At 42.6% G+C, this 27,503-nt stretch overlaps 1 protein-coding gene across 1 annotated transcript; it reads left to right on the forward strand.

The window, feature by feature from the left end:
- The first annotated feature begins 3,953 nt into the window (after positions 1-3,953).
- Positions 3,954-25,235, forward strand: zgc:194930 (uncharacterized protein LOC557813 homolog). The gene is made up of 3 exons (XM_053859811.1): positions 3,954-4,159; positions 17,664-17,709; positions 23,560-25,235. The coding sequence occupies exons 2-3, from the start codon at positions 17,678-17,680 to the stop codon at positions 24,338-24,340; spliced, it is 813 nt and encodes a 270-aa protein (XP_053715786.1). The 5' UTR covers positions 3,954-4,159; positions 17,664-17,677; the 3' UTR covers positions 24,341-25,235.
- Positions 25,236-27,503: the final 2,268 nt, after the last annotated feature.

The following is a 27,503-nucleotide window of genomic DNA, read 5'->3' on the forward strand; positions in this document are numbered from 1 at the left end:
GAATTGCCCATTTGTGTCACTCAAAGTGGATGCATGTGTGCCTGGTTGCCATGACGACCTGACCGGAGCTCAGCCACGCCTCCCACTGTAGCCGCGGTGAGCTCATGTCTGTGGGTAGGACAACAAGGACTTGACTAGCACATTCCACCTGCAGCGCCGCACAGGCAGCATATAATTACAGCGCTTGTTTGCCGCGCAGGAGGTCTCAACCGGTCACGCTGCTGTGTTTGGCCTGCGGTGCATACAGTATGACATGGCAGCTTGTTTACTCAGCCTTAAAATAGTCTCCTCATTGTGAGCGGCATTTAGCCAATAAGCCAGAACCCTCCCCTTTGTCATCCAGCTTTATTATTCCGACTGTAACCTGTATTTTAACAGATGGGGAAGCCTGTGACTCACTGCCCACCCTCCCTCTCCCCCCCCCCCCCCCTCTCCCTCTCTCTGGGAGCCAGAGATAAACCAGTAGAAACTAAACACTTTGACCTTGTTGGCAGCTGGAATTTGGAGGAAACCTCTTGTGACACTCAAATGAGACATCACACCCCTTTCAAAAAGCTAATCTTGAATGTGTTGGGCTGAAATCATTGTCGGTATTTGTATTATGATCCGTTAACCCCAACAGACAAATACAACTTGACCTATATTTGCCGAGCATTATTCATAGATTACCTTCTCTGCCTCTCTGTTTTGATTGCAGGTGAGCAGTGGCGGTTCCGGAGAAGCTGTTGGCTCCAGATAAGTCAGATTGGAAAATCCTAGGCTTTTGTGCATGATGCAGAATTTTTGGATCAAAGTCATGAGATTAGAGAGTAAAATTAAAGCATTCATATCAGTGTTTGCTTCAGAGTTTCTTTAAAAAGACCCTCCATATTCCCACAGAGCTGCTTCCTACTATGGATCTTTAGCGGGAGATTTTCAATTGCTGAAGGGTCCTACAGCTCCCATATGGTGTGTAGCGCTCCACACACACAGTCCTCCTCCGTCTGTACTCATGTGACCAGTGCGACCCTTCACACAGCTCTGAAGCCTCCTGTGTTTCCTTTTGCTTTTATCAATGTCTACTCATTAACTTGACATTTCTCTCTCATGGGACCTTTTTTAGATCCTGAAACATACAGGTGACTGAACAGCGATCGATTATTTTGTCCCACCACTTTTGTTTATACCAGATCAGAAGACTATTTTGGTTCAGGTTTGGTTTTTAATGACTCCTATTTCATTTCCAACTGGCCTTTGACATATACTAACAATGTTGCCCGACATTAAGTGCCATGTCATGAGGTTGGTTTTCAAGCTGTTGCCATTTTAATTTTGAGACCTCTCTGAACTGTGGGAGTGTATGTATCATTACTAGCAACAACCGAACAATAACGCCAGACACTGTGGAGAGACTCTAGTTCAATATCATGTTTCCAAAATATGTTTTCATGAAAGAAGCTTGCAATATGGTTAATGTAGATAATTACTCTGATTCACTGATTCACTGATTCACTTATTTTTAAGTTCAAGACAAGTCGAGACAAGAAACAAGAAAATGTAAAATATACAAAATGTAATTTGGGATGGTTAAAAAAAATAAAGACACTAAATAATTGAATGCTCACTAAGGGATTCATCTCACCAAAAGGCAATTTAGGGTGATATTTGTGGTGGTGCAGACTGTATGGCTGCCTAACTGTGCACACATGGTTGCAGCCATTGTAGTCAGGAGACAGATCAGTGAAAGTAGACAAAGAGAACACAATTTTGTCAAGAGAGAATTAATGCGGCATGAGTGACAAAACAATTGTTTCTTTGTCGTTGGTGCCAGCCACTTGAAACAGATTTTAAGAGACGGTATGTATTTAGATTGATTATTTCACATAGTTGTTTCCAATATGTTCTCACACTTTGTTTCAGTGAAATTTGTTTTGGGATTATAAATCGAACACAGCAATGAAAAGCTGTGATCTGAAATTGGCCAAACATTTTTAACACATGTTCAACAACATAACAGCAAACAGATCTTATTGTTGTTATATACAGTACACAAATAAACATGAAGAAGTGAAACGTTGCCAGGCATGCATGTTTTTCTTAGCAAAGCAATAGAGTAGCAGAGGACCTAAGTAGTTAAACTGCTGTGTGAACAAAATCTTCCAACATTCAACCGTTGCAATCTTTGCTCCCCTCTGACAAAAACAAGCTCATTCTGAAAATGAACTCTTCGGGGGGAAAACATCTACAAAGGATGGCTGGGCTTTTAAAGCCTACCTCACTTGTGACATGTTTTCACATTTCCCACTGTCAATCATTAATCCTGGGTGGCATAAAAGATTTATTATTGTGTCACAAATATTTTCTGCCACTTGTTTGTTTAAGTCAATTACTACATCCTGCTCGCAATCTTTTCTTACAATGGCATTATGCAGATACAAGGCAAGCTAAGCTTTGGATACACACCAAACTTTTTTTCTCCCCTCCCTATGACGTTTGTGGAGGAACAATGACTTTGTTGAGCAGTGTTTGACAAGAGATCATTATTGTTTAGTGTCCTGAATGTTCCTTTGAAACGCCTATGTTGATAAATATTAATATCTTGAGTTCTTGAGTTGTTCACACCCAACAAAAGTTTGGAATCATTCCTCCATCATGGTTGGTGCTAAAAGATTTAGGTGGGAGTCATGACTGTGTTCTTGATAGCTTCATGAAGAGACTCATAATTTGCTTAATTAAATTTACATCATTGACTTTGTCCACAGAAGATCGATTTGCTTTACAGATCATCATTTTACCTTGTGCTCCAGCCAGCGTACCAAGTCATTTTCAATTTACTTTTGTTTTTAGTCAGATTTACAAACATGCATTACAACCATGACAGATGTTTTAAAATCACAACCCAAAAAAGGTTTCTTGTTGTGCATAGTTTAAACAGTATTTTAGCAAAAACGTTCATAATCAGAGCTCTTTTTTTTCTCTTTTTAAAGCAGAAATTAAATGTTGAAAAAAGTGTCCTTTTTTTCCCCTCCAGACGTCTTTCTCTCAATGCACGGAAAGGGGCAGCTTTTCCATATGACAGGTCACCGTTGTCTTGTTTTGTATCCAGGCCATTTTGGACCCCACTCCATCTGTCTGTCTTTGACTCTTTCTGCTACATGTACGACACTTGAGATTTTATAATGTCACTCGCTCCATCTTTCTTACAAGGAGAAATGCTGGTTTACGTGACTCTAGAATTTATCTAAGATGGCCCCATATGGAAAGAGATGTTGGAAAACAGGATATGATCTCAATATTTGACTCCTCCAAGTATAAACATGTGCATCTGTAAACACTGGAACCGGTTTTACAGTTACGTATCCAGGCCTGCATAATATTTAATCAGGTTTTTCAAGAATAAAGCAACACCTTCGATTAAAGTAACAGTGTTTGTCTTAGACATTAGATTTTTTTGTCCTTAATAATATGTATGAATGTCAATATTCAACTATTTAAATTTAAAGTTGGACTAAACAGAGAAGTGCCTCATTCATCTTAACGTCTTAATATAGTTACAGAGTAATGTATCAATGTAAAACAACAAAAATAAGTATGTAATGCTGGTAAAACATGACCGTGTTGTTCCTCTAATCGCATCCAGGTCATATGATCAACCATGGCAACTGAAGAGGCAGGTCAGGTTATGTGGTATAAAGTTCGATATGTTGCAAAACCAAAACCGGAAGCAAAGACAATATAGTACTCATTCAGTTCTTTATTTCATTTGGTTAGGTTTGCTTGATCTGTATGTTGGCTCGCTGCAGCGTAGTTATATATCATCCGGAAAACGTTAAACAAAAACGTTAGTGGTTTAGCTTGACAAACGTATTGATTGTCATTGCGTTGCATGTGGCTTCATGGCTTTATTTTGAAAGTAGCAACAGGAAGCAGCGCTGAGGCGTTAACTGACACTTGACTCGCTCCTGTGTCTCACCATCAGACTGCGATCAGGAGACATGGAACTGTGGAAAGGAAACTCTTCCAAACTCCGTCCAACATGAGAATAGAAAGTTTTCCCACTAAAGATGCAAAACGAAGGCTCGATTTACTTTGAAGCAGTGAGGAGCCGGAAGTTTCATGAAGTTATCGTCGCTCTTTTGATGCCCAGCGCAGAGTGCCACACCTTCGCTTAGCGCAACAGGTACGTTCACACACGCTCTTTGTTACCTTCTGGTTAACTTCTGCTTCACTTAAGTGCCATAAACCGCTAAACGTATTCCTTTAATTCGCCACAACCTGTCCAATATAGTGTTTAAAAACGAAACAGGCAGTGGAAAACACCGGCTCGGGAACAGGTGAATAGACATATGGCGACATACGTCATCACTAAAATGTGGTAGTTCAAAATGGTCAATAGAACAGTACTTGAATATAACAAGCTCGTGAAATAGTGTCCTGAAATAAATATCTGGGTTAGAAAATCGCTCACTAAAGTTAAGAATGTGTTAGTAACAGTTTGGTATCAGTTGCTCCAGATGATATATTGAGACTGAGACAGAGAGATAAGCCCAAATCTATGCAATGTCAGAACACTGTTTTATACAATGTCAGAACACTGTTTCTGACTAAAGTAATAAACATGACATTAAATCATGACAATAATGATAACAGTCCACTTTTTTTGTTGCAGTAGTTACCTGTCCTGATTCCAGTTCTGGATTTGGTCCAGTTTCATTGTGTTGCAAGAAGGCTAAAGTTAGACACCGTAATTATCAAGTCTTATTGCCGCCACACTGGTGATGTGTCGGTGGTGTTTACTTCGCGCTCGACACGCGACTAGAAAGCCAGCTGAATGATTGTGCAACTTATTCTGACTCTTCGTCCTTTGTTTGAAACCATCCTCTAAATCATCCGGGTTCTGAGGATGAAAACTCAGAGTGACAGAGGATATGATGTGGGTATTGAATCAATATAATTTGGGGCAATAAAATCCCTGCTGTAGTTTGTTTACACAGTTTCCATGAGTAGTGAGGTGTGTTTATTCCCAGACATTCTGGTGCCAACAGATAGAAAATAGTAGATTTGTTGAGGCCTGACATCTTGAAAGTTTTCTTCTTATAATATATACAAGTGTCAAAGAATAGTTATGTAATGTTCACTGAATTTTGCTTGTCAAGAAGGGAGTTCCAATCATCATCTAATTTGATATTTAGATGTGCAATTTAGTACTATGTAAGTTTCCCAACTGCCTGATAAAGTACAACATTTACTTAGGAGTAGAGCCTCTTGAGGCACATTTTAATCGTCTGTCAAGTTTGAGGACACTCTGAGATGAGTTTTTATGGGTGACTGTGATCCCACCCGACAAGTGTGTTGGGACAAGCAGTCTATGCTGGTGAGCCTGGAAGCCAACATTTTCCAGTGTGGTTTTCAGATAGCCCACGGGCAGGTGAAGTGAATGGATCCTGTTGTTGTGGTACATCTGTAGTAGAGGAGGGGTCTCCACTCAGTTAAGCAGAACTCATGTAAACGGCCTTGGGCTTTGTTTGTGCCCAGAACACACGAACCTTGAGTCAACCTGTCTGTCTCTGCGAACGACTCTATGTCAGCCCACGAAGCTGAACTCCATGATAAAGTCAGGGGGAAAAAAACTGCTCATGTTAAGATTTTCGCTGGTTGATTTCCACAATATGCCTGGCAGCGGCATGCTAGACCCATTTTCTGCCCTCCACTGGTTAACTCGACCCGCTTGTTGCTTCATTAGACTAAACAAGCTTTTTAAAGTGCATGCAAATACTGTTTGCTCCAGGTGGAGTTTGCTCTGTGGCAGGGTTGTTCCTGCTGACTGACGTGACCTGAAACAGGATACCAAGTGAAAAAACAGCCTCAACATACTGACAGTTTGTGACGCTGTCTGTTTGAGGTGATGTGGCGTTTGTGTATGCCATTGTGTGCCCGGGGTTAGTGATGTTCTTGGTAATGAGTTCAAGTAAGATGAATATTATTATTATTAATAATAATAGTGATAATAGTAAATATTAGTAGCAGCAGTAGTAGTAGTATTAACTGTTCACAACTATTAAAATTTAGTGAAAGAATACCCTGGAATGTACTTACCAGATTGTGTCAAATCATCAACTTAGGTGTATGTTGCCATTTTATGTATCTTTTCACGAAAAACAATTTTATGTATCTTTTCACGAAAAACAAGTTACAAACAAGCAGACATTGTTCTGCTGTAAAAACCCAAAATGGCATTGCTGTTTTGCTCATATATATAAATCAATCATTTCATTAATAAGGGGTCAGGGTACAGAGTGATGGTGATGACAAGATGACTGCAGTTTCTCTTAGTTCTGTTAAAACAAACAAGGTTGGCCATCAATTATATTATGACTTATAGTTCCTATGTAGCTTTCAGGGTGGCATCACTCTCAACAAAGAAGTCAGTTACAGCAACTGAACAGTTGCCATGATGCTCTACAGCTCGGTCAACCAAGATCGAGTCTTGTCACATCAGACCAATGAAATTACAGTTGATACATTAAATCGCTCTTCTGCGCTGTATTTATCCGTGACGTCTAACGGCGGAGCTGATCAACCTGAAATCCACTTCTGCAACTCTGTTGGTGTTTCTGGATTCAACTCACGGCAGAGCAACCCTAACCCTAACAAAACAAACAAAAAAAGGACTCAAACATTTAGCAAAGTATAATTTATTATTCCTGCTCAATTATTTGTGATGAAAAAAAAACAATTCTATGAGAGTTTCTTTTTTGTAACGTGTGGTTTAATAATTTAAAATGGCATGTAACATGAATAAATTATATCAAAATTTTATACTTTAATTTACAGCTTATCCCCCTTAAAAAAACTCCAATGAGGATTCTTTTATTTTAACACTACAGTTCTGTAATAATATTTACAACCCCTATTCTCATGGCAGCTGTACTTGGCAGCATAAATGTGGTTTGTTTCCAGAGCTTTACATGTGGCATTGCTTACATAGGTTTCCTCTGGCCACTCCAGAATCCTCCTATAGTCAGAACATGTCCATTCAGGTGTACTGGTGCGCCGCAATTGTTCTTGTTCTGCGTGCCCTTTGATGGACTGGCAACCTAGTGTGACTATTTCTACTCACTCAACTGTCCATTCATTTTTAAAATGTGTTTTATGCACTGCTTAAATGTCCTCTTCTCACTATCAAAAGTGATGGTGCACCCAGAAAATTCTGGAAATCAAAGACAATAAATAGCTGATTTCTCTTGCAACTTGGCACAGAATGTTACAGACACAGGCGCAGTGATTCGAGGACAGGTGTCTTGTTATTCCACTGCGTCTAACTGCGTGGGTGCATATGTTGCGAACTGCAATTTGGTTGTCATTTTCTTCGATGGAGAAGTATTGCCAAATGACCGCCATTGTGTCGGCGGGGCTGCAGCACCGCTACAAGCAGTGTAATTTTCCTGAGAAATGCCTGCTATACTTGTCATTTTTATATTGTGATGTAAAATTTAAATGAGTAACATTACTCAAAAAAATTATGTGTATTTGTCGTATGATCGGCTGAATATGATGATGTCATTAAATGCCGATAAATCTTTTACTTTGAGTTGAGGTGAAGTGCACCACCCAATATCTCACTTGTGCACTGTAAACGCTTAGCTTGCAGTATTGTTTGTTGTGTGTTAAAATATTTATGGGCCTAATATTTGCTATTGGGCTGAAGAACGTGCCGCACCACCAGGTAAATACACACAACTTTATTGACTTAAAAAAAGCACATGCAGAAGGAGCTTCTGGGTGATGACAGGCAAGTGGCTGCATGTCACATTGTGCTCTTGTGTTTCTTGTATTTCTGCAAAACCTAGCATTGGTCTGAAGTAAGTAAGTGGGATGACGAATCCAATCAGCTCACAAAAGGGTTTTGCTAGAAATACATATGTGGAGGCGGAGTACGTAAAGAAATGTTGGAGAAACTGGCCAGTGTATTGCAGTATATTCTATGATTTTACAGTATTTGTTCAGGTGCATTTTACCACACATTTACACCATTTCAGGAGGGATGAGGCAGCTGGGGACATTTTTTCTTTATATATGCAGTTACTCAGTTCAATTTAACAATGCAAGTTCTTCAGATATTCTGGCTGCTGCATGATTATATTAATGTTGAACAGTTGACTTTGCCAAAGGGTCATTTAGGGCACATTTTAAGATCTATTACCCGGGTAAATGCCCTCCATTTCAGGTTAGTCGTGACTTTCTCAGGCTGTTCGGTCTCTCAAACACCAGCCCTAGTGTTGTCGAGAGTGGTTTGAAAGCAGACGTCTAGAGTGTAGTGATCTTAAAAATCTGAAGCAACTCTGACCAAGACGCTGGCCATGTGTTCAGGTACAAAGTGTCCTTTTATTTACAGACGCAAAAATACTGGCTACTGTTGGCCACAAAACAACTAGCAATTCACTGACCTGTCGCATCTGTCCATTTTACTCTTTGCTCTCTTGCAGCCCCCTAAATGTGCCCACTATTGCATTCGGGTACATTGTAATTCATGGTACATTTTGGTAGTGAAATTAGTTTGAATTACGGTTACAAGTCCTAAGCAGTAGCACGATTCATGTTGGAATAGGTTGCTGGATTTTAACACAATCTCAGATCTGATAACAATGGCACACTTACAGATACAATCTGATCAATATCTGTGGCCAAGACAAGGCAGCACTCAGCAATTTACACATTCCCTCGCGGCCTGACTTTGAAACATCCTGGTGACAACTCATTACGGACACCAGAGGCACACTTTCACCTGATAAGATGGCCGTTCAAGATCTCCGTCTGTCTGAACTATGACAGGCTGAAGCACTGATGTAGGAAGTGTTTCTAGAACCCGCATGATGTCGACTTATACAATACGAGTTGGCCTTTTTTCAGGTGTGTAAAGTGTATAAAACGTGGATACACGGTTTGTACACCGTTCTGTTGTGGAAGAGTGAAAAGAAAAGTAATATTTCCCTTTTGTGATTGAGTCGTGATCATCCCCCCTGCCATCGATCCGTGGCCCTAGCTTGCTGTTAAAAGCAATAGATGAGAACGTTAATATGCTGAGTAAATAAGATGAATAAGTAATCCAGGATTCGTTGCCCAGACTCACTCGTGAAACAATAATCCGCCTCCGATACACTTCAGCTGCCTTCAGCTGTTTGTATTTTAGCGCACGTTCAAGTTAATTATCAATTGAGTCGCATTCCGATGTCCAGGTCATTACACCTGCAGTGTAAATCAATTTTAAAATGATTAATGCAGTCACCTGGAACAGAGAGGCAAATTGTTCTAATGGCTGATCTAATATTGGCGGTGTGTAATATGCTAATTGATAGTCATGATTCATGATCGTGACCAGAATTTTTACGTTTTTCACAATGTATTCAAGGTATTGTTTCTCTAATTTTTCTCGATGTCTCTACTTCAGTGTTTGAAATTGCAGTATGTTCCCTGTGTGCACATGAGGGACTTGCGGTTCCTCCCAAAAGACATACTGTAGATTGTTGTTGTGTGAAGTGGCTGTTTGTGTACATATGGCCGGCAGTGGATTTTTCCCAGTTACTGGGATTTAGCCCCCACAGGAATGAGCGGTAGAAAGAGAATGAATAGAAAAGTATTTCGAAAACTGGTGATAGCAGCATGTATTTGGACGAGACAAATACCTGCACATGAGTTCAAAGCTTTTGTAGTAGTAGTACTAAGTGTAAAAATGTTTGTTAAAATTGTGTAAATTGACATTTAAATCTCATCATATTTAGGAATATTAAGGCCCATCGTCCAAGTCTAAATGGTTCTGCATTCTCATCACCTAAATAAGCCATGGTTGTACTAACATTTTTTTTCTATCACCTGCTGATGTCCTCCCTGTTCTTCCATACTCATCTGCGTTTCTCTAACATGTGACTCACCCCTCTGGCTCTATATTGACCCTTGCACAACCTCGCGCGCGCACACACACACACACACCTACACACTTAAGTCTGACACATCGCTGTCAGATTGTCCTCTCTGACACCTGATCATGTCAAATATGAGGTTAAAACCTGGTGAAATTGGGGGGGTTGAGATGTATGTTAGACCAGTTAGTCCGCTTCTCCACTGCCACTCCCTTCTCCTGAGAAACCAACTCCCTTCTCACAATACATACAGAAACCATACACTAAGTCAAACGCAGACTCCGTTTTAAGGCGACTCTTCAGATACAGTACATCAGGTGAGATGTCACCTGTCTTGTCTGTCAAAGACTCGGGTACTTTTACACCCTCCACTGAGTGAGTTCTTGGTATGAGACTGTTGATTGGTGAACCCACAACCACATTTCAGTTATAAATAAATATTCTGTGAGGCAGAGCTGCTGAGATCCTCTCCTCTGGTCTAATTTCTTAGTAACTACTTTTTACTCTGCCTGGCAACAAAATCTTGACAAGAGCAGAGTGAAATTAATGAGACTCTCTCACCTCAGTTTTGAATGCACGTCATTATGTAAATGTAGATGTAGTTTAAGCAGCTTTTAGGATTTGAATATCATGCTTGTGTCGCACATATTACAGTGGTGGTCAGCCTTCAGTGACTTGCAGATCAGCAAGCTTGTTAGTCTCCTAGGAGTTAATGTGTAAATACGACATAGAAATGACTTTAGATGGAATCGATCTAGTGGTTTGAAACCGATATCCGAACACGACAGTCACTAACCTGCCAGTTTGCAGGTTAGCAAACAAATGAAATAGATGGTTAGAGCTGTGTGTGTGAGATTATTCCAGCCCTTTATCTAACATCTAAATGCTGTCATACTCATTTTGTAGCTTTTCAGCTTTGGCAGCAGAAACATGAATACTTCTGTCTTATCACGGTGACCTCTGTAACGGACTATTAAACACCATTACGTCATCTGTCATTCTGGCGACTCCTAACTTAAACTAATAGAAACTCATGTCAACAAAGTGTTCTCAAGAATACAAGAGCAAATACTGACTGTGAGGTGATGTGCGTTTGGGAAACTGTGAGTTAACAGTGACTGAATGTTTTGAGTTTTTTCTTTTTTTTTGTCCTGAAATACAGAAATTGAGGTTCTTGGTGGTTGCAAGATTCTGATTGTGTTGTTGTTCAACACTTTTTTTCAACACTTCAATATTTTGAAATACATTTAGAAAAACTACAATTTGGTGTTAATAGATTCTGTTATTGATGTCCTCTAAAATAAAACCGTGGGTTTCATCTCTTTTACTGTGATTCACCCCTTGTGAAATATTTTGCCCAAGAAAAATGGAAACTATTTTAGACCCAATATCGAAACAATGAACTGGGTCATCAGTGTGTGATTTATTGAACTTTGCCACTGAAAAACATTGAATTCTCTTGCATACATTCTTCATATCAATTTTATTGTTGTAATATGAACTATTAAAAATGGAGGGGAAAATTGCGTGATTTGCCATCTTCATTACCTTCGCCAAGGAGGTTACGTGTTCACTGTCCAAAATTATTTTAAAAAGTTATGTATGGATTTGGATGAAGATTCTTTATTGGGTTTGCACTCTCTGAATGCTTTTCTAGTTGTTCATGGGAAGTGTGTGTAGAAAGATGTAGATTTACATACAGTATTTAATAGTCCTGTGTTCTTTTATCAGTGACACGTGAAGCGATTGTGCATTTTGAATTGTTGTCAGCAAATGCAGTTTGTGCCACAATTGTCAAACACATCTTATGTTCCCTATTTTAGTTGTGATGCTACATAGCTACAGATGAGAAATTGTGTTGTGTTTGCAGAAAAATGGCCACCGCCTGCTTCACACACAGAGAACATCCTGAATGGATAGAAGTGGTTGCCAAGCCTTATCCCCTGGATTTCAATCTAGAGCTCATTGAGATCACTCCAAAGCAATCTCGCTCTTATTGCACCTGTTTCTCTGAGATGAAATGTTTCAATTTCCTGCGAAGAAAACCGAGGAAGGCCCAAACTGCCCAGATGAAATATTTCTCCCCCACAGTAATCGTCCTGCCATCATCTCTATCTGGAGCAGTGGGTGCAATATGTGATATATGACCCGGCAAAGGCAGCCCATGAAGAACCATTACCATCTGAAAGGTCAAGAGCTGAACAAATGACGATTATAGATTATTGTAGCGCACAGATAACGTCCTTTGACTCATTATGGCAATGATGACAGAGCCAGAAAGAAAATATTGTTGCAGTCAGGTTGTGCAGCCATACAGTAGTAAGCTTGTCGTCCTTGTTCTGAAACATGAGTTCAAAGAACGTTACCCGGTAATGGAGCTTGTGGAAACCCAACTGTTTCTCATTGAGAGATGTATTGATAATGGGACAGCACTGACTGATGTGTTCTCCTGCACACCCCAACCCTGGCACCACCAACGAAAATCTTCTTTTTTACAACATGTTTGACTGAGCCAGTGGCTTCATTACTGCATTTGCAAAGCTAAAACCTCCAAACAGCATACTTGAAACTGCAGCAGGGGTTGCAGCTAGGCTTAGCATCACCATTATCATGACATGTATGTCCGCACAGCAAAATGGACAGTTGTCGTAATATTAATTTGGTTGCAGTCCAACGTTCTCTCCATTTCAGAAAGGCAGATGTTTAAACCACAGTGACCACCTGCAACAGCTGACAGTCATTTAAACCAGGCCGCAATTTTGGAGGACAAGAATTGAATGACTTGTAGGCCAACATATTAGTACAGCAAAATAACTTTAAAGTTGAAGAGTGTTTTCAAGTATCATGAAGGAAAGCAGTTTTACATTCTCATGAACAAGTGCAACATGAACTCTTGGCGTCTGGAGATCTGCCTTTAAGCTTACTTTAGCAGCTTGTGGGCGTCTTCTGCTCCAAGGAATATTGTTCGCTGCCCAGACATTGATGGCACTCGTCTGTCTCATCTCTGAGTCGCATCTCTTTTTGCTGACCAACAGCATGAGTCGCCACAGAAAAAAAAACAGCATCACATTGTCAGCAATCATTCAACCCTAAGCCAGTTTTTGCCTTGCAAATGTGCTGTCCAGTTCCATTCCAATGCAAACCAGCTTCTTCCGACAGCCATCTTATTTAATGACTTGAAAGATCATCTTCCATTTAAAACATCACTGTAATGACACTCGTGGTGAGCTGGAAACACTGAGTCTCCAAGAATTTCACATATAATCACTGAGTCCTGCTGGACTCCCATGACTTGACATGGGTGCGACTCATGAGACTGACTTCAGGGCTGAGAGAGTTACAGAAAGAGCCCTTTGAACAATCCGCCAGTGTGACCAAAATAATGATTCCACCTACCGACGTTTTTGACCAACACATTCTCTCTCCCCAGGCTTCCTAGAGCAGGATAACATTGGCCACAGTGTTCATGTTTCAGTGGAGCTGCTTTTGTGTCCGACGACTTATTCTTGTATTCCAGTTATCAGTCAGAACATCTACATGTTTTTCGTCATTAGTCAGTCTCCACGTATCCTATTGAATTTTGATGTTATTGTTTTTACACTTCGTTGAACATTGAACAAAAATTGAATTCCTGCATGAACTATGGTCTCAACTCCAACTTCGCCATCACTGTTGTGGCTCACAAAAAAACAGAACTCAGTCCTATTGTAGGCGATGCAGTGCTGGCGCACAACATCCAGATTTGGTGTGAATAGGCTCAATTGACTCACATTCGTTCTATCTGCACGTGGCCAAACTGCCCCGGGGCGAGTGAGTCTGGGGTGATATGTAACATGCAACTCAGAAACCTGACTACTTAGGGACATAAAGTTCATTTGTTGCAGTTTTTTTCTGCATCAAAAGTTGAATTTTTCTGTTATTAATCTGGTGCAGTTCATCTAATAATGTGATGACCCGTAGCTCAGTTTCTAGTCAACCCAAAACTGGACATTCGGAAATGACTCTTTCTGTAACTTCTCCTCAATTTACAATTTATTTTTATTTTAAATAACCATATTCTGTGGTTGTCACACTGACGTTGTTCCACAGTTTTCCAGATATTTATCTAAGTCTAAAAAAAAAGCACGTAACTTCTGACTGTCAAGCTTTCCTACATGTTCCTTCCTCGCTTGCATCTGAGTTTATTGCCTCACTCGGCAAGGGTTATTTTTATTAAGCTTCCGAGCCGTGACTTTGAATTTACGTAAGCTGAATTACCCTGCTACTTATCTATCCTGAAAGGATGTTTCCTGCACAGAGATAACTAAATTCATAATTCATTCATAACAATTCACCCAGAGACCATTATATCAGAGTTTAAGACCACTGGTGCAGCAAATGTGCATGCGGATGTGCTCGGCAGCGATGACTGCCAGCTTTAGAAACCTCATGGAGCGAAGCCGACCTGCCTGCAAGACCCTCGGTACATTAAAACAGCCCCAAGGGAGCAGCCCTCTTCACCAAGATTCAGAAAACACTTCAAGAAATTATCAAGAATGGGAGAGTTGCATATCAGGGGACTCTGGGTTGTGGGCAGATGATAACTGACCTGCTTGAATGTGCATGAATGTAATTGTAAAAGTCTGCTTCGAGCGGCTTCAGCTCCCTGCCCACATGATTTGGCTCTGCTAATGCGATAGTTTTGCTCCTCCACCGGGACTTTAGTCCTCCTGGGTTCATCTGCAGGTAGACAAGGCACCCTTCAGTCGGGTGGGCGCTTCAGTGCACGAGAGTGTGAGACAGAGCCTGTTGAACCACTGAGCTTGCCTGCTGCTCATTTGGGCTCTTGGCACCACAGGCCTCTCATTATGAGTCGAAAGTGTTGGAGGTCACAGTGAAAATGTTTTGGATAGTTTCAGCGTACCAAAAGGGAACGGAGGGCGTTTGAAAGGACAAGAACTCCACTTGGCCTTAGGCCAGATCAGTACATTTTTCGACAGTACGTTGAGCAAGCTGTCACTTTGTTTCTGTGTACAATAGAGACACGCAATTTCTGTTGACTGCAGTGTAAGTATCACTTGAGCAGACGATTTGTCAGTTTTTACTTGATTCACTTAAATCCCTATAACGTCCATACAGTCACTACTATACTGTCATAAATGGGACACTGTAAATGAAGAAGATTAAACCAAACAATGTTCTATCATCAGCAGCACAGGACTGATTCTGTTTACTCTTTTGGTGCCAATGCAAAATTGCGACAGGCAGCATTGTGCCATTTAAACTAGCCAAGCGGCAAATATGAAGCTTGATGTAGTTACTACTTTACACGACCAGATCGCTGACAGCTGTATCTTCAATATGCATTCATGGGTGTGTTTCTATAAATCAAGGTGGTTGTACTTGGTGAGGGGACCTGGAGAGGGGATTTGACTGACTCAGATTCTGAAGAAGAATCTCTCAATCTGTCATTGCCGATCACAACAACCGATCATGTGTGACAGCCGGGTCTCTGTTTATCTTCTTTCATTCTGTCATTTATTGTTTGCATTCTGCAGCATGTGCACGGATAAGTGCTGTGTAGGGAAGCGCGTTAAAATTAAATACGACATTTAAAGAGCCAACGCCTGACGGAGCACAGAGAGTTTTCCAGGCTCATGAAAGTGAGGCCAATGGTTTCTCAGCAGCAGGCAGTTGATGCTTAGCAACACCCACCGAGATGGATGACCAGCCTTTCCCGCGTGTTATTTACGTGGAGACGGAAGCGGCTGAATCTGTCAACACCTGAATCTGAAATATTTTAAAACATCCAGAGTGAAAACTTTCATAAATGCAGTGCTCTCTGTCTCGGAGAACCGACACAAGCGGCCAGTATGTAAATATTTCACAGACACAGCAAAGTCTCAAGAGATTCACCAAACGTCTCACATCAAATTAAATGTCTTTCACTGGTCCATTTGACAGAATAGTTACTGCATTCTGCCAGGTTTTTATATTTTTGCCTCCTTGAAAAGGTATATAAAAACGTGGAATCATTTTGATTACAGATTCACTGTCAATGTTATCGGTGATCTGTGGTGATCGGCACTCTGGCTGTTCGGCAGCAACAGTCCTGATCGACGCCTCCCTACTTGCCATTCTGTCTGCAGTTTTATTAATAATAATATTCAATTTCACTGACTGCTGCCAGGTATTGATCATTCGACTCTGCCCGGTGATAATAGTTCAGTTGTCGATCACTGGTAAATAATCAATGAATCGTGGATTTTCTGTTCTTCTGATGGAGTACACGTCATCTTCCATGAAGCTTGTTAAGTTTTATGTTCTCTGGGCGTTTTGTTCTACAACCCACACCCAAGCAAAGCCCACCAGGATTTCTGAGCTAATTCCACGACAATGTGTTAAGTCCCAGTGCACAAGTAAAGCCTCTTACATCACAGTTGCATGGCATTACGGGGTCCCTCTGAAAATATAGACGAATAATGAGCAGCTAGTGCAGTGTGAATCATGGAAGGACGAGCAAAGAATATTCTCTTTTAATAAGGAAATCCCAAGGCACAGCAAAATCAATAGAACATTAAGAATTCCGCAGTTAAGGCATTTTCTTAATCTCTTTTTTCTTTCAAATAAGTCTACTGAACCTTAGAAATGAAAGCCACTGAACTGTGCAGGGTGATGATGCAGGTGTTTCCCGCCGCTGCCACATGTTTAATCGGTCATCGAAGCGATTATGAATGAGTTTATTGCCCACATTTCATGTAGCATTAAAGCTGTCGCATTTGTGTGTCCTGGACACAAACTGTGATCTTTTACAGTTTTGTCTGCTTCAGTAGAAGTGAAAAAATGAAACGCGACAGAAGCTGCTACCATGAAGAGAGGAGCCTGATGAAGTAGTTCTCAAACGCTTAGCTCGACAACACTAACCATAAAGTTATTCCCTTTACAGCCCACTCTTATGTGAAGCTTAGATACCTTAAGAACTCCAGTGGCTCATCGCAGCAAGGACAATAAAAGGCTCCTAAGATTTTGCCTTGATGGCGGAGGATTTCTTTTGATTCCCTTGCGATTTCTGGTGAAAGAACATGGAACAAAAGTCCCCAAAATACCCAAACTGCCAGCGATACAAAAGCGCAAAATGGAAACAAAATGAAATGAATGTGTGACAGGGTTAGGAAATGTGTCTCTCTCTGCTTCGTTGTTGCAGATAATGGAGCCGACACGCTGCAATTATCCACCTTGTTTCAAACACACATTTCTGGTTATGCTAGTTAATATTGAGAGTCTTTGACAGTGGGTTTTTGCCCTCTGTCTCTGTGGCTCATTTCAATCCTGTTCTCGACAGAATGATTAATTATTTACCAGAGCAAGCAATGAAATGCCAAAAGCAAATGAAACACACCACATAGAAAAGGTCAGTCCCTTTCTGCACGAGGAAACAAGCCGCAAATCTACCAGTGATGGATGGCAATAACATCTTTATCTCCACTTCAGGCAGACAGTTTTCATCTCGGTGTCCAAACGCTGTGAACAGCAAGGGCAAAGCAAAGTGTGACTGATGAACTGAAGTCTTCCAAGAGAGCCCCCGAAAACGTTCTCACTTAAAAAGAACTTGCCTGTCAGAGGTGGCGAACGTTGCGATCAATAGCTGCCGCAGACTCTGTGAACCTGTGCGTCAGTCAGGCTGAAGAGTGGCAGGCTTGAAGCCAGCTCATCCAAGGAATCTCACCCAAGTGTGCCTTTTGTGTTTAGTCATTTGTGATTAACTGGACTCTTAATGCCTCTTCACAGATACAGCTGGACAAATGGGGTGCCGCTGCTGTCGGATGATAAAAAGGTGAGAAAAATAGCCACTACTCTCGCATTGCTTCTGAAAGACAGAGTTGCTAGTTAGATTTCTGGCAGGACATTCACTGTCTCTCCGATGCTTTTGCGAACAATTGGTAAAATAATGTCACCTCTCACCAGGGGAAAGGTGGGGTGGGAAATGTTTTCAGCAATAAATTTGGTTCTAGATTACTTCCAAGAGTGTGTGCCTCTCAATGGTAAAGGCATAATGGATCCATGCATGAAGGACAGAAATTCTGATCTTGAAAAATGTCCTTTCTAAAGCAGTTGTGATGCTCACAAACTGGCGAGTCACACACCCATGTCTTCCGTCCTCTTGAATCTGTCACCTAATTGTGTAGCCGTTTGGGTCCTGAGGCAAAACAATGTTGTTTTGAGAGGAAAATGTTTGCGATGCTGACTGCAGCTGTAGCTTTAAACATGACACTGCCTTAGTCAGGCCTGGGAGGGGAGCTGAAAAACTTTTGTCCTGAGTGTAATCATAATATGCTGGTGGTGGTGTTTCCTCCTGGCACTCTGTTTAACTCCCACTGTCCAATAACTGACAGTTGAGTTAAGTGATGGCTGTTGCTCTGATAAAACGAAATTCAAAATATCAGAGTCATAATTTGATTTAGCTTTATCGGATAAAAAAGTAGAGCAAATTGTACTCTGACAATGTCAGGTATTGTTTGTGTGTAAGTGAGAAACGGTTTTACAAAAAAGAAAACTCTATGATAGTTACAGTCATGCCGCTGCGAAGGCAGGGTCTCATTAAAACTGGTTATTGTTCAAGCCATCACAGAGGTCGCTGCGTGAATATTGAGACGTTCAGCTTTGAAGGAAATTGTGCTGTTTATGTACAGCTGCTTTGTCCGTTAAGAAAGTCTGTGAAAGGTTTTACTTGAAAATGATTTTCACAGATGGAATTCAAAAGCCCTCAGGCACCCCAGGCGGTGAAGATATAAAGCTGCAGTTGAACACGCCAAAGGTTAGATGTAAATGATGTGTTATATTTTGTCTCTCTTTAATTCGAAACTCTGGGCTTGCTGCAAACACATATTCATCGCCTGCGGCTGGTGATGTTGATAATAATGTTGCATCATTATTACAATATTACATATCTTTCATGTATTTCCTGAAAAGTTGCTGCGCCCGGCGAAACGTCCGGAGCGAGGTTGTTATGTTGTCCAGCGTTTCACAGAGCTGAATCTGAAGAGTTGCTTTGCAGCATTTCAGTCCTGGTTCCCTGACCACTGTGAGATTTCATGTCCGTTCACAGTGGCTTATCACGATTAACAAGCACAATTGAATCACTTTTCTAATTATGAGCGTGGACTCACGCAACACTAACCTCCAAACATAGAGGCTCATTTTTGCTGCTCTCCCTGCCAGAAAGTGGCTTCAGGCCACCAAAAACATCTCTGTGGTAATGATAGTAATAAACCTCCTCAGCAGTTCAGTCTTTAGCTCAACCACTTGTAGAATGCCAAGGTTTACAACAGTCTTTAGGAAATCACCAAGCTGTCGTCTCACTGAGGAGTCCCTCTTGTCATTTAGTTCTTAACTACTTAACTTTGAGTGCAGTTTTGTTTTTACAGATTGTTGCCTCAGATAGCAATGCAATATACAATATCAATGTAAAGGGCCTTAAACTCGGTCCTCAAAGGTTTCTGTTCCAACTGACCAAGCTCACATTAGTGAACAATTCGGGCGCTGACACAAGCAGCTCCAGACTGACATCAATCCGGCTGGATCGACCCTCCGAGGGCCAGAAGACCTCCGATCTATGTCTTTTAGTACCTTCAACCTTTTTCATAGCATAACCCTAGCTAGTTTTTGTTGTGCAGGTAAAATGATTGGAAATATCCAAGTGATTCAAGGATTACCCTTGTATTATTTTGGCTCGAAAATAACAATGTTTTGAGCTAGAATGGATGATTCAAGTCCTACTCACACAGCAAGATTGCAAACATATTCCCACAGTTATGTACTGTAGGCAGACTTCAACAACAGGGGGTTAAGGATGATGTGAAAAACTGGTTTAGTTGCTCCCTCAGCCCATGAGGTAGAAATGTGTTGATAATCATATCTTCTTGTGTCCCCGGGTCCAGTCTAGCAAACCACAAAGGTTTCTTCACTTCTATAGTATGTGGTCAGCCACCTTCATACGGAGTCTGTTTGATGGGAGTCAATATGGCGACAGCTGTTGCCGTGGTTGCGGTAATCATCGGTTGTTTAAAGTCGACATGATGTTGTCGTCATGACTGCCTGAAGTCTTGGGGGGATTCTGATGACATGAATGAAAGAGCCAGCTCAAATACCACCCTTCTAATCCTTTGTCACTCTTTCTTCCCTTTTCCCACGTCTGCCACACTTGCATACGTCAGAAATACACACATTCCACTCGAAGTGTCACATTTCTAGACTTAGGATTTTGTGGCTGAGTGGGGCTGTGGGTTTCTGGGTCAGCAGAGCGGCTTTAACCTCACCAGAAAACACAAGGGAATCAATCATTTTAGTTAAGTCCTGTTGTGCACCGTAAGCAGTCTCCCAGATCAATACCAAGGTTGGTTATTATTAGGAGTAGTAGAGGTACTAGTGGTATTATATTGTAAAAACAAGCGGCTAGATTTGTGCATTTACAGCTTAGAAGTGCTTGGAGATGTTCAGTGTTTGGTGAGAAGCTGAAGTCTGTATTCTTTAAATAAAAATGCATTCAAGCGTCTCGGCGTGTTGCAAGAAACCAACATACACAGTAAGGAGATTCCCTCATCACGTGATCCAGCAGGATCTCCTCGAACCACACGGCAATGCAAAACCACTCATTTGTTATTGTAATAGACGTCTGAACTCAGGGAGACGCTGCTCTTCCCTCTCTCCCAAAGCGATGTTTGATGCTCGCTGCGATTTGCATCGCTGCATTTATTTAGCACACAAACAAAACACAATCCTGTGTGTGACAGCCATAAATAGAGATGCTTTGTCTGCTGTTTTGTCCTGCTCCACTTTTCCAAAATGTAGCTTTACAACGGTGTTTGTTCTGGGGCGTCCCCTGATGAGGAGCAGAGATGCAGACAAAAACCAGGATGGATTCCAAAGCCCATTTAGGAATCACCGGTGTCTGCTCTACATACATCACTTCAGGAGAGATTTGTGCGACCAACTTTAGCCTGAATTGCTTTGATTCAGGCGTTGAGCAGAGGAGCAGGGTAAAAGCTCCAATCTATCAATGGAAGATGATCTGATAGTGGAACATCATCATTCAGGAGAAGGCGACCGCCTGAAGAGGTGTGAAATGGAGTCTCTGCTGAAGAGGAGAGACCTGCGGGGTGGAAAGAGGAAAGCAATCAGAAGAAAGACAGACAGACACAACACTAGAGGAGATTTTCTCAAAAACAACAAAGCCCCCTGCAACTCTCTTGGCATGAGCTGTGTGTGAATCTGAAAGTTTTAGGAGCCATTCAACTAGTTCCTGGACCAGCTCTGTCAGAAGCTTAAATTGGTGCACAGTGTCCTGTAAATCCTTCGCTTTGTTTTTTCTCAAACATAGACACCATTATAGCACATTTTCAGCTTGAATTACATGACTTAGCTTCCAATTCAAACCTTTTTGGAAACTCTCTTACACTCTGCTTTTGCGATTCATGGCAGAACAATGTGAAAAGAAAAAGCACATCAATGACCTTTGTACTGGCCCTTCAACTGCGCTGCTAATACAGGGTGTGCGGCTGTGTGCATGAAAGGTAATGGCATCTCACTACCCATGGTGTGATTTTTAGAGACGTTTATAGTTAAAATATAAAGTGACCAAACACATAATCTCTTTGGGAAGCAGAGCGTTTGTTGCGCTTGTGCTTCCATTTCTACACAGGTGACTGGGATATCTGCGCATTCCTAGCCTACTTTTAAAACGACCGTATTACAGTGATTTACGTGCCTTTTACCAGGGGTTAAATACTTTGCAATCAACAGAGTACTTCACATGTATGTTGACACAAACCTAGTAGTAAATGTCCAAGGAAAGCTTTTATCCAACACAAGTATGTTTGTTTTTTCACGTGTTTTTTCAGGCTAACTATGCTACCCTTTACTCATCGTAAATGAGGGGATCATCCCGCTATTATGAACAGCGTAGATGCACACCACGAAGGTGGGGCAAGGCCTATTCCGACTAATACCCATGTGTATTACTGTTATTTGATGCAGGGTTATTACACACCATTAATGGGTTGGCCCACTTGTCTCGGTAATTTTGCTGCAGTACAGAAAAGACTTGAGTGATCTATGATCTAGGGCCGATTGCGATCCCCAAACGTCTGGTGCCGCTGACCCTCTCCAGCCCAAGAGAGGTTGAATACCAACACAGCCCATTCAAACACATCAAGGACTTCCTACAAAAGAACGTACACTGAGCACCTTCAGCATCCACCTTTATTCGTATCAGGGGTGCTCCGATCAGGATTTTTGCTGCCGATCACCGATACCAATCGCACGGATTGACTATGAATTAGTCATCAAAATGATGAGACCTTCTGTGTACGTGTGAAAAAAACAACCATTAAGTCATTTCTCGTTTTTATATACCTCTATAGAAAGACTGTGCGGAATGCAACAACTATTTTGTCAAAAGGACAACTGAAAAAAAAAAAAATCAATGTGAGACGTCGCGGTTTGGTGGAGACTTTGCTATGTCCATGAAATATTTACATACTGGCCGCTTGTAGTGGGACTCCGAGACAGACAGCACTGCATTTATGAAAGCTTCACATTCAGGTGGCTAACAAACACTGCACGCGACTCCAAAACAGAGATGGATCCGGTCATTTCTGTCTCCACGAAACAACACCTTAGAAAGGCTGGTCATCTAGCACGGTGAAATTAATGATTTCTTGGTCAAAATGGGAATGTCACGCTCGGACCGGCGGGTGTTGCTGAGTTCGCTGTGCTAACAACCTGCTGCTGAGGAAGCGGTCTCACTTCCATGAGCCAGCATGCATGTGCTGCAGGATGCACACTTTGAACAAAAGATTGAAAGAACCTTCACAACAGACATGCTGCGGCTGAGTGAGCAGCAGGGATGGAGGAGCGGATGCCTCACAACCAGCGGGGCTTCATCAGCGCCGGCTGTCACTCGTGATCGGCTGTTGTGATCGGCAGTGACAGGTTGCGATCGGCAGTGACAGGTTGCGATCGGCATTCACTGATCACACTGAAATTGGCCGATCGTGATCAGTGATCCATCTCAGCATCCCGATTTGTTATTGTTCTTAACATGTGTCCAGTGGTGATGGGCTGATGAACCAGTGTCTTCATTTTCAGAGGCCACTGGAAGGCACTAGAAATGAGGTTTCATTGAAATACTTGTTAAAAGCCGAACATTAAACAGCAGACAGTGCCGTCAAGTGGCGTCAGCTGTGTTGTCTTTCGTTGTATGGCTTCAAAATGAGGACGGTTTCCTGAAAGCTCATCAACCCATCAGTTGCCTCCAGACCGATGAAGTCAAAGTGTTCGAGGCAACATTGGAGTTTTATCTACAGCCAAATGAAACTCAAACCAAGGGTTGTTTTTAGTGGTGTGACAGAGACAAGAGGAACCAACTCATGGGTTGTTTGGTCTGATGGAAACTGCAAAGTTAGAAACAGCTGCACAAATTGTGTAACCATTTCATGAAAATACAAGCTCCTGAAATCAAACACGCTTGGACACCATTAAGTAATGCAGTTGTTATGTTATGGCTAATGTACAGTGTGTTCACCGTGTCGCATGTTGCTCTGTGGTATTCAGCTGCGTTGACGTTCATTGTATTGTCTCCCTGCATGTGATGGTCCCTAGTTAACTCGCCTCTCGTCTCTGACAGCTACATCTACGACCCCTCTGTGACCGATGTGAGTAAGACGGATTCTGTGGACAACGCCGTCTACCAGGCTCACCACCTCTCCGGTGGGCCCCCGGGCAGACACTCCTCTGGAGGCCCCAACAAGCAGAAGCAGGGCTTCCACAATTTAGGCTACAGTAAGTCCAGTGAGAGCAACCTCAAGTTCGAGGTCGAGAAGAACCAGGTGAACCACAGGCTACATGCTGCACCTCCACCCACCCGGGAGCTGCACCACCACAGCAGTGCGCCCTCGCCTGAGGGAGGCCTCTACATCATCCAGCCTGATTCTCTGGGGCCACAATGGGTGATGCACAATAGGGGACCCAGCCAGGTGCCGGTTTACCCCACGGTTCAGGAGTATGAGACGCGGAGGAGCTACACACCTCCGCATCTCACCGCAGGGAAAGGGTGGGAAAGCCCCATCAGGGAGACTGCCAACGAGAGTCTCTCTGCAGACGAGGTGGACGAGGGTGTGGGGGGGACGCCGGAGTACCCCTGCGACACAGGGGATGAGGGCAGCATCCTCTCTGTAGACATCCACACCAGCACCACCAGCTTGTCGTCCGCCGGCACCAGAGATGACCACAGACTGCCAAAAAACCCCGACCACGGCACGCTGGAGAGTGGGATCTGCGTAACCAAGAGCGAGGATGAAGATGAGATGAAGATGGAGGAAGAGGAGGTGGAGAGCATCACTGAATCCATGGTGGCCGAGGCTCTAGCAGCTTTGGAGGCTGCCACTGCCGGGGAGGACCTAGAGTGACGCTACTCTCTGGTCCACAATGACTCCCTGCCTCTGAAACTGTTTACAGGCAAGCGTGCATGTGTTTTTGGTTTTGAATGCCCAAGAGGATGTGTGACGCCTTTCCGAATTCTGAAGGAAACCGTGCATGAAGAACGCCAGTTGAAGAAGTTTTGCGAGGAGTGAAGTGTAGCTGTGCAACACTGGCGATGAACTACTCCCACTGGACTGGTTAATGGTCTGCGACTAAAGCCAGAAACTCATGGTGGGACACTCCAACCAGGAACATTTAACCAGCTGGTCAATGGGTCTTTGAAGAAACCAGTGACCGTCCTCTTCACTACCCTCACGTCATCTATGCGCTAACACGACACACCTGCCATCACTGTCTCTCCTGCTGAAGAGAATCTTTTTTTAACGCTGCATTTGTCTGCTGTTATTTATATCGTCTTCACGCTTGTCTTTTACCCTAAACTCATAACCAGAGGTGTATTTTTCTTTCACTGGAAAACTGTGTAATGGAGCCAAATGTCTTTTTTAATTACCTTGATTTTTGAACATTTGTTTACACATGTCCTTCCTCCTCAGTACCCCAGCAAATGTTATGCTAAGCAGTGATTGCGATACATTTTTAAAAAATATGTATTTTTATTCCTCATTTATTCTACTCAGTCTGCTATTTTCAACTCACTCTCCCGGAATATATCGGACCGGTGTTCCGTTCTGGCCGGTGACACTAGTTCACGGCCGGGACTAGTCGAGGTTGGACGAATCCAGATCAAAGCTTTTTGTTGAGCTGTGCTAAAATAAGCCACTCCAAATGTGTTTTTCAAAATCCTCTTTTTCTGCCAAATCACACCTTTGCTATTGTTTCTAATGTAAAGGAAAAGTACAGTAAAGTGACCTTGAACTGTGACCCCTGGTCTGTACGTGTGATTTTATTCTCCTAGTTCAATTACACTCCTCACAATAAGTTAGGGATATTGTCATTTACCTGCTCTGAATTTTTATTAAATATGTAATAGTCCCATTTGATATTGTCATGTGAGAAGAAACACCATATCCATCAATTCAATATTTATTACCCAACAATTTAATGAGGATGGGCCCCAAATAACCTGTGATGTCTGATGTTCCTCACTAGCCTCCTGATGTTCTGATGTGTTCCACCCCTCTACAATTGCTGCATGCAGTTCTGCCAAGTCACGTCGGGGAGGGGTTCAGGCCTCCACCTGATGCTTCAGCTGGTACCAGATGTGCTCTGTGGGCTTCACCCTTAGAGGCACTCGGGCTCCCTGTGGTCGAGCTGTGAGGATTCTGGCACGATGTGGAGGAGCATCTTCATCCATGAACAGAAATGTGGGTGTGTGCTGCAGCATTGGGGTGTGATGATGATGATCTCCGAGGTTAGAATGTGCCTTGGCTGAGCCACCTACAGTCTCCAACTGACTGGTGATGCTGCCCAGACTGTTACACCTCCCTCACCAAAGCCAACTGTGGAGACCATCTCTCAACCATCCAACTCCAGCAACCGTGATGCAACACTCATCAGTGAATAGGACAGTAGACCACTGCTGCATTGTCCAGGTCACATGGTCTTGTAACCCCTGCTAATGGTCACGGCAATGTCTCTGTGTCAGTGGATTCAACTGCAATGGTCGTCTGGCATGGAAGCCAAAGTTAAGTCGGTTGTAAATGGTTTGTCTGGAAACCCCAGCACCACTCACCTCTTGTAAACGGACTCGTGTCTGTGTATGAGTGCACGGGTCCTTAGATACTGGTCATCATCACTGGGCATCGCTCGTGGAGCTCCAGTCCTGGGTCTGTCACGAACTCTGCTCGTCGTTCTGTGTCTTGCTACAAGTCAACTGAGACACTGAGACAGTCAACTTTGAGACACACTGCGCTCACGGGCAACATCTGAATGTCTGCTCCCAACACACTAGGTGGCGCCGCTCATCTATCAGGCGACGTCTTGTCATGTTTTGAATGATGAACAGGGAATGATTTCCTGACAATACCAGATTTTATACAAATGATGACAAACTGAAAAAGGTTGTCTTTATGTATTTTTTGATATTGGCCCGAATATGAAGTGTGTGTACAGTATGTGACCAGCCCTGACATCGCTGGACAGTGTTTGTGTGGTTATCTTGGTCATATATCTTTGTGTGTGTCCTCACTGTAGGTGCGGAGTGTGTTTCGGGAGGGTGCTGCTTAAGGATGTGTTTGAGTGAGTGTGTTTAATCTGTATACTGTACTGTATGCAGTGTGTGTTGGCTTTTTTTCTGGTCTGTGTGCTGCTGCGTTTTTGTGCGACTGTTAATAAGAAGTGTGTTTGTGTTTGTTTTAGAGTGTATCTTTCCATATTGGGTGTGTGACTTGGTTTGGATGTATAACGTTTTAGTGTTGTTTATCAAGTTGTGTTTTAGTGTCATGTGTTCTTTCTAAGTTGCATGACAATATGCATGTTTCTGTAGTAGTGTGTTCGTCTAGTGTGACCTGTCAGTGTTGTCTATGAAAGTGTGGTCATCCATCAGCGAGCGTCCTTGGTGTGGTGTGCCTGATGGCAGTGTTGTTATCAGTGAGTCTTCCGTTGTGCCTGCGACAGCCCAAGGTTCCTGGAGCAGGTGTCTGTGTTGTTCTGCACCTGGGGAACACCGTGAGCTGATTCTGCTGTCCTGAAACCTCCATAATAACATTGGGTCCTTTCCTCTTTTCATATTTTCACCGCCGCATGCTCCTGGATTAGACGCAGCGCCTCTTCTCGCCGTCCTCGGCTCATTAAAGCAAAACTTTGCACTTGCAGTGACTCGGATTGTTTACTACTTTACAAATGGCACTTTGGGACTGTGTTGTTGGAAGTCCACCTTCACTCTTGTTAGGGCTACACAGGCAGGAACGATGGCTAATGAGCACCTTGGGGCTTCATATTGAGCCTACACACACACACACACACACACACACACACAGTGGAAACATCAACATCAGCACTGAGCAGAGATTCACTTCTGGCTCATCTCAGCAGCACCAGGCGGAAGACGCAGGAGCGTCTCAGCCGCTTCCTTCCATCTTCTTCACTCTCTGGTCCATCTGTTCCCTCTAAATCGTCGCTACAGGGCCGGAAGAATTTGTTGGTAATGGTCCTGGTCCGCGTTCTTCCTGAGCAAAATATAAAATATGT

The sequence above is a fragment of the Synchiropus splendidus genome, chromosome 3 (genome assembly GCF_027744825.2).
Source record: "Synchiropus splendidus isolate RoL2022-P1 chromosome 3, RoL_Sspl_1.0, whole genome shotgun sequence".
Classification (NCBI taxonomy): domain Eukaryota; kingdom Metazoa; phylum Chordata; class Actinopteri; order Syngnathiformes; family Callionymidae; genus Synchiropus; species Synchiropus splendidus.